The sequence below is a fragment of the Nicotiana sylvestris genome, chromosome 3 (genome assembly GCF_000393655.2).
Source record: "Nicotiana sylvestris chromosome 3, ASM39365v2, whole genome shotgun sequence".
In the NCBI taxonomy this organism is placed as follows: domain Eukaryota; kingdom Viridiplantae; phylum Streptophyta; class Magnoliopsida; order Solanales; family Solanaceae; genus Nicotiana; species Nicotiana sylvestris.
In genome coordinates, this window is record NC_091059.1 from 193,525,536 (window position 1) to 193,534,366 (window position 8,831).

At 38.2% G+C, this 8,831-nt stretch overlaps 1 protein-coding gene across 1 annotated transcript; it reads right to left on the reverse strand.

Annotated features, from left to right (window-relative positions):
- Nucleotides 1–2,483: 2,483 nt before the first annotated feature.
- Nucleotides 2,484–8,296, reverse strand: LOC138888529 (uncharacterized). The gene is made up of 4 exons (XM_070170404.1): nt 7,826–8,296; nt 7,646–7,718; nt 6,956–7,210; nt 2,484–2,695 (listed from the first exon to the last, which is right to left on the reverse strand). Exons 1-4 carry the CDS (start codon nt 8,294–8,296, stop codon nt 2,484–2,486), a joined length of 1,011 nt encoding a protein of 336 aa, XP_070026505.1.
- Nucleotides 8,297–8,831: the final 535 nt, after the last annotated feature.

Genomic DNA, 8,831 nt, shown 5'->3' on the forward strand with positions numbered 1-8,831 from the left:
TACGTACATTCGCCATTTCCCATTTTTCTTTTTTACCATGACCATGTTGGCGACCCATTGGGGGTATTTTGACTCTCTGATAGAGTCATTTTCAAGTAAGTTTTCCACCTCTTCGCGGACCGACATCATTTATTGTGGCATTGAATTTTCCTCTAACCTACCATACAAGGGGGGGTAGAGTAGGTCGGCGTTCAATTTGTGTGTTGCTATTTCCTTTAGGATGCCCAACATATCTGCATGAGAGAAGGCAAACAAGTCCTCATTATTAGTTAGAAACTGATGGAATTTACCTAGTTCTTATAATTTGTGTTTGGTATAGACTTTTTTGTTGTGCTCGCTCTTGTCGAACTGAACGGGGTCGAGGTCTTCCAAAGTTGATCCCGTATCTTCCATGACTTCGGGTTCTGTGATGACATCTTTCATTTCATCGGCGTTTGACCTCAACCGCATTAATTGCTATGCTTCTGCTCCTTTGCCCTTTAACTGTTGAGTGTAGGTGCATTCTTGGGCAATGCGACAGCATTCTTGGGCTGTCTGTTGCTTGCCACGGAAGCTGAATACTCCCCACAGGGTGGGAAACTTGACGAGCTGATATAAGCTTGATGGGACGACCCTCATAACGTGAATCCAAGGCAGTCACATGATAGAATTATACGTCGTATCTTGATCCATAAGGTGGAATGTTGTTTCCAGGGTGATACTACTGGCCAGAACAGGTAGTGATATCTCCGGAAGTCCGCTCAACTGCACTGTTAAAACCTATTAGTGTGATGCAGCATGGCACTATCTTATCTTCAAGCCTCATTTGTGTGAGGACTCGAGGGTGGATAATGTATGCCCCACTTCCGTCATCTACCATAATCCATTTTACATCAGAATCTGAAATACAAAAAGTAATAACAAGAGCATCATAGTGAGGAAAGGCCAAACTGTGGGTATCTGACTCATCGAAGATGATACTTTCTTAGAGCTCGAGATACCGTTCATGGGTGACTGATCGCTTCAGCTTATGGGTGGTTGTGAATTTTACGCTTTTGATTGACGCCTGACTACCTGCACCGATGATCATTTGGATGGTGCGAGTTGGGGAGGGTGGCTTCAGCGGCCCTTGATGATGTTCTCGTCCTCGAGCGAAGTTCGCTCTTCCTCGGTCGCTCATTAATTCTCTCAAATACCCTTGGTGGAGCATGTTCACTACCTCTTGCCTCAAGGCGATGCAGTCCTCAATCTTGTGACCTCATTCCTGGTGGAATTCACAAAGGGCATTCGACTTTCTGGTGTTTAGATCGGACTTCAACTTTTGTGGCCATTTCACCTTTGGGCCGAGCTTTTCTAAGGTGTAGACTATTTCTAAAGAAGAGACAAAAATTATGAGCAGATAGTAATAGAGGCATACCTCTCTCATTTTGGTGAGTCCCTATCTGTGGCCTGGATGGACCGTCACCATGGCCAGAGGGGGGGTATGACGGCAGCTCTGACATATGGATGGTGTCTTTCACGGTTGAGGTGTGGACCTGCATGGTTCCTTCTGTTATCGTTTCAGTAATCTTTTCTTGCCTCCATTTGGATTGATGTCAACTGTTGGGTCGGTCCGTTGAGGTCGTCCTCATCTACTCTCACCTCGGCACAATAGGCATTGTGTATTTCGTCCCAAGTGCTAGGGGGTATTTCATAAGCCATCTTAACAATTTTTTGGTTGCCCTCAAACCGCTTCTGTTCAGCCCACTTTGGAATGCTGCTACCGCCATTCCTTTTGACACATATGGGAGAGTCATTCTAATACGGTTGAACCGGGTGAGGAAGTCCCTGAGCCCTTCGCCAGGTGATTACTTAATGGCGAATATATCGTTTACTCTCGCCTCTGCTTTCTTGGCCCTAGCGTGTGCAGTGACGAACTTGTCGGCCATTTCCTCAAATGTTTCTATGGACCACGCTGGTAGTTGTGAGTACCATGTCAGCGCTCCCCTGGTTAGGATTTCACCAAAGATTTCAGCAATATGGATGATACTTGCTCTTTGGTGAGGTCGGTTCCCTTTATAGCGGTGGCATAGTGGGTGATGTGATCCTCAGGGTCCATTGTGCCGTCATATATCTTTATGTATTGCGGCATCTTGAATATTTTAGGTATAGCATGGTGTGCGGCCTCGTCGCTATATGGTTGTTTTACAAACTGGTCGGCGTTCCATTTTGGTAGAAGCTTTGGGGTGCCTGGTATCTTATCTATATTTTCTGGTGCTCCCTCATTTGGTCGCGGGGTGCTTTGTTCTCGCTCTCCATCTCTTTCATTTTTCTTAGAATAGCTATAAGGGTGTCGTAACATGTATCATTAACAGTGTGAGTGATACCTGTTGAAGGAGGAGGGACGTGCTGCTCAATGGTTGTTGTTGTGATGTCGACTCATGCATCTTCCTTGCTCTCCCTTTGGGTAGGTTTGTCGATAATGTTGGTTAGCGTACTCGTTAGCCATGCTTCTAGTAGTTTTTTCACTGTTGGTGGTGCTTCTTCCCGTTATGGACGTATAGGCTCCTTTTCCATGGGAGGTGGTAACGCTGCCATGAGGAAGAGGTGAACCACTTTGTCTGGGGGAAGCATTTTGGTGTCACGTTCTCCTCGTCTTCTCCATTAACTTCGTTGATGGTGTCTTGGAGGTTAGCAGTAAGGTCTGCCACTGCCTTCAATCTTTCCTCTCCATTACCTGCCATGTTAGATTGTGCAAGTAGGAAAAGAGATTTTTGTGTTTTGCTGCTGTTGTTATTTATTAGATCTAGAAAAACTATGGCTTTGACTAGAAAATCCCACAGACGGCGCCAAATTGTTTGTCCAAAAAGTATGAAAACTTTTGGTAAACCAATTAAATAAAAAGGTGAGGGATAAATTCTAGTTAAATATAATAAGTTCTAGATCTAACATGTGCTTGTATAAATAGTATAGAATAATCATTTGAGCCAATTTAATACAAACGATATTAAATGATGTTGTCTAGAATGAATGGAGGAACAATGATGAGAAATAACTATATTAAATGGCAATAAGTGTAAATAGAGAGAATGATTCAACCAAATGTTGAATAAGGATGATGGTTCTCTTATCTGACAATAATGTAAGACAAATGGATATTGGAATATATGAGGTTTTCTCGGATCTGATGTGAGAAAAAGGTGGAATGAACAGCAAATCGAATCCTTATGGAAAGGTAATATTTTGGATTATCTCTCTCTAGAGTCAACTTTTCATTAGAGTGCTTATCAGAATGAAAATTCCATGCCTTTTGCCTTCTCTTTTCTACTATTTATATGAGATAGTCCCAAAAATCCTAAAAAATACTGTAGAGGAAATATTCAACAGAATATTCCCTTTGAAAGTTCCAAAGCTATACTAGTCGTTATTTCTTGTCCTGCTGCTTGCCCTCGGCCTTAGGAGCTTACTTGGCGGCTCCATATTGTCAAGCCCTCGGCCTAGTCGCCCATGATGGGACACAGTTCTCACATTTGATTACCTCTTCATGCCGAATTTCCTTAGCCACATTTTGACCCATACAGAAATATAATTAAAGTAGCCAGGGAAATTAGAAATTGATCCTTAATGCAAAAGATACTCATAAATGTAGTCACTACTATTTTCTACATTAATGCCCTTTTGAAAACAAACCAGTTTCATATATTATATTTTAGGAAAAAGGTTCAAATTTATCCATTTACTTTCGAATATTGTCAACATCTAACTTCTGTTATGTTATTCGACCAAATTTACCCTAATATTATATTATCTGGCCAAATTTACCCCTACCATCAATAATCTTTTAAAAATTACCCCTCAATCCATCAGATGACCTATCTCCCAAATAATTTTAATTAAGCCACTTGTTCTTCTTCTTGACCAAATATTTTCGAAATAGTTGGCATTTACCTACTTTCTTAATTGAAAAAAATAAGAGAAAAAATATTAAAATAATACAACGATTAGTAAACAAAGTATAGTAAATTGAAGAATTTAAATTAGGTACCTTCTCTAAATTCCAAAATTATTTACCCCAACTTGAATTAATTCTTTGCACCAAAGATATGGAGACTTTGCAAGTGTTAGTGATAGAAGTTGAAGTTCCATGAAAAGTTTACATTGTCGAATTTAACTTTACTTAAGTTAGTCGGTCAATCTCTATACGAATCAGACAATAACAAAATATATTCAAATATACATGTATGTACATGATGAACAATTGCATATAATACACAATAAATAAACCCCCTGAATTCTACAGTGTGTATACGGTTAAAAATTTAATTTCAAAAAATAGTGGAGCGAGAAGAACAACAAGTGATTTAAATAAAAAAATTGGGAGATTTTGGATTACCTAATAGATCAAGGGGTAATTTTTAAAAGTTTATTGATATTAGGGTAAATTTGGTCGGATAGTATAATGGTAGGGGTAAATTTGGTCGGATAGTCTAACGGAGGTTAAATGTAGACAACATCCGAAAGTAAAAGGATATATTTGGCCCTTTTCCTTATATTTTAAATAGAGTTGGGCTTATCTCACCAACTAATATATTTTTAAATATTTTTTGAATCATCGGTTCGAGTCACCAAAAGAGCAATAACTCCAAGGTTGAGCTTTTCTTGACCCACCCATATATTGAACTTAGCTCATCTTGGCTCAATTCATCTCAACCCATTTAAAGTTGGGTAATTTTAGCCTAATTGTTCCACGAGTAATTTTGCCAAAATATCTTAGAATTTTTTTTGTTTGTTTTGATATATTATTGTCACGACCCAATTTAGGATTGTGACCAGTGCATAGGAGCAAGTGCCCCCAAGTAAGCCTCATCGGTATTTTATAGAAAATCGGACAGAGTTTCCCTTGTTTTTTGACTATCCCAAACAATTTTCCTGTCTTAAATCAGCAACCAAACATCCTAATAGCAATTCAAATGACAATAATTTTATCAATTAACCAAAATAAATATCTACCTTTAATAGTCTACCCACTAACAACTAGAAATATTACTTTATATCCAAATTTGATAAGAATGAGTGATACTCAACATAAGTCTATAATAACGAAGAATACTCAAGACACTAAAGGAATGACAATGGAGCGACTCTAAGAGTTCAAATAAAAGACCATAACAATTGATAAAATCTCTGTCCACGCGAACAAGTGCAAGGATCACCAAGAACTATCAATTTGTACGCTCTAATTAACGAAATCTTCGCCCGCGTCAACTGCTGTCTCTGTAAAAAAAATTAGCGGGAAATGAGTCGCTAGCTCAGTGAGTAATAACACTTAACCACAACCATTTTTATTGGGGACAAGTCAGAAAACATGCTAGTATCTCAAATAGAAAATAACATAAAAATGCCCTTTCAGAAACAATAAATAATTTCCAGTCTCATCATGTTTTTATTGTAGTATACTACAATTAATATTTCAGTAATAAGCTCGGTAACCACTGTATAATATCAATTTTCAAATTGGGATGAACGGATCATGTAATCGGTATAACTATGGATTTCTTTGCAAGAAGTCAAATATAATAGTAGTCCCTACTCGAGGGAATCGGTAACGGTATGCTAGTTCTACCTTCCCACTAGCGAGGGTTATAACTGTACTCTGTAATCGGTAAATACAAGGTGCACCAGGTCTAACGAACCCGCCGTTAGCTACGGGATCCTTCAAACTCTACTCCCATTTATACTTGTCTCTGTATCCGTATATACTCATAGGAAAATATTTTAAAACAATATAGGGTATTACGGTTCTTATCAAATCATGTAATTTCATTTAGATAACAGTAATTTCAAGTAACGGTAAAACATATCTAGTGACAGCAAAAATTATATAAAACAATGGTAATCATCTCAAATAACTACTTTGGTATCATATCGAGTAAAAGACTTGTCCCACATGCAACTCAAAATAATAGGTAATATATTCATATTAAAAATCATGTCTAAATCATGCAAGTTATGAAAACACAAATTGCGGTAAGATTACTACTCACAATACTCGTGCTGAAATACCAAATGCTTCACCTCGAGCAATTAGTACAACTACCTTCAAACAATCTATAATTATTGATATCGATCGCATGTTACTTTCCATGTTTAGGCTAATTCGTAGCTAATTTAGAATGCCCAACCCTCAGAGTTCCATATTTGGCTCTTAATTCGCCAAATTATAATAACCCAATAAATCCCTCTTATTCTATTTGGAATATCAAGACCCATTTCAGTATCCAAACTCAATGCTATCCCAATTACATTGTAAAAGTTTTTTTCCAATATCACCAATATTAGTAGCAATCATATTTGATTACCAATCACTAACGAAACGGAAAGGTTTTTGAAGGAATATCCCTTTTTTTAGGCATAGACAGACTATATAAGTTTATAACCCAAACCTATGATACCAATTCATGAAAATTTCATGAACTCCATTATTTCATTAATATTAATTCTTCAACTGATTTTTAACCCCAACTCTATAGCCATGGAATTTATGAATCAAATCTATAAATTAAGTTCAAAAATTTACCTTCTTCTTCTCTGTTTAGTTAGTTTCTCTTCGTTGAATTATCCTGGTGCTCTTCAATGGAAGAAAAGTACAAATCTCATGTTTTCTTTTGTTCTCAAAAGTGGCTGCCAAGCTTTTCACCAGATCCCTTAACTTATTGTTGCCCGTGAGTTTTCCCTGTGTTAGAATCCTTCTACTACCCAAAGCCCTCATTTTCTTTTCTTTTGTGTTTGTTGTGAGTCCTTCCCCTTCCCCTAATCCATTTCTTTACTTTTACCTTTTTGCCAGATTGTAATCAGGTGGGCTACGACCTTTTTTTCTTTTGTATATCCTTTTCCTTTTTTTGTTAAATGATTCATATGTCCTTGTTTGAAATTTATGGGCTATTACATCCTCCCCACCTTATAAAATTTGATCCCCAAATTTAACTCAAGCACGTACCTGTAGACTGAAATAAATAGGGATATTTGACGCGCATATCATCTTCCATTTCCCAAGTAGCTTCTTCAACTGTATGATTTCTCCATAAGAATTTCACGAACAATATTTCTTTTGACTGTAGCTTTCTTACTTGCCTATCAGCAATAGCTATCGGTTCCTCTTCGTAAGACAACTTCTCATCAAGCGGTATAGCAGGTGCTTCAAGCACCTGAGATGAGTCTGATATACATTTCCTTAGCATTGAGACATGAAAAACTGGATGAATAAAGGACAACTCAGGAGGAAGTACCAAACGATAAGCCACTGCTCCTACTCGGTCTAGTATCTATATGGTCCTATAAACTTGGGGCTCAATTTGCCTCTTTTCCCAAACCGCATCACACCTTTCATAGGAGACTCGTAGGAACACTTTGTCCCCAATTGTGAACACTAAATCTCTTCTTCTCTTATCCGCATACGATTTTTTTCTACTTTGAGCTGTAAGCAATCTCTGTTTGATCAATTGGACTTTGTCCATAGCATCTTGTACTAAGTCAGGGCCCAATAAGTTAGTCTCACAAGCTTCAAATCATCTGATAAGAGAACAACATCTTCTCCCATACAGTGCTTCGTACGGTGCCATTTGAATATTGTACTGGAAGCTATTGTTATATGCAAATTCAGCTAAAGATAGATAAGCCTCCCAACTACCTCCAAACTCAAAAATGCAAGCTCTCAACGTATCCTCCAAGATCTGTATAGTATGTTCAGACTGCTCGTCTGTCTGTGGATGAATGCATTGTTAAGATCTACTCGTGTACCCAATACTTCTTGAAAAAATCTCCAAAAGTGTGAAGTGAACTGCGATCCTCTATCACAGATGTTGGATACTGGAACTCCGTGAAATCGGACAATTTCATTCATAAATATCTGTGCATACCTCACTCCACCATATGTAGTCTTCACTGGCAAAAGGTGTGCTGATTTTGTCAGTCGATCTACAATTACCCACACTGAATCATAAACTCTAAGGGTTCGTGGTAGACTAGTGACAAAATCCATAGTAATTCTTTCCCATTTCCACTCTGGAATCTCAATTTGTTGTAGTAGTCTTGCGGGTCGCTGATGCTCAGCCTTGACCTGCTGACAAGTCAAACAACAAGAAACAAAGTTAGCAACATCTTTCTTCATACCTTCCCACCAATAAAATTGCTTCAGGTCATGGTACATTTTTGTGGATTCAGGTTGTATGATGTATTTAGAGTTGTGGGCTTCTTCAAGAATAGAATGTCTCAACCCATCTACATCTGGTACACATAACTTGTCACCCATTCGAAGAACACCATCACTTTCAACAATCATATCCTTGCTTTTACCAGCTAAGGCCTCGTCTCTGTATTTGCATAATCGTTCATCCTCATATTAGGTGGCCTTAATGTGCTCAACTAATGAAGACTTAGCCTGAGCACAACCAACAATACCTCTAAATTTCCGACACCAAATCTGATATTTGTATCTTCTAGTCTCTGAATATCTTTGGCCAAATGTGATGGCCCGAAAGGTCATCACTTATTTTAGAAATAAATTATGTGTTCTAAAGCCTAAAAACCTCCTATTTGTATCACCTCGATTTGCGTGCATGGTTCGAATGTAATGACCCGTCCGGTCGTTTTGAGCTCTAGTGCATTGTTTAGTAGTTTGAGGCCACGAGTAGCTTCACTTCAGGTATTATGACTTGTGCCCACTAACGGAATTGAATTTCGGGAAGTTCGGAGTTGATTTGGATAGAGAATTCTCATTTCGAAAGCTTTGACTTGAAAGAATTGACTAATGTTGGATTTTTTAGTAAACGACATCGAAATCAGAATTTGAAGGTTTCAGCAAGTTCATATGATGA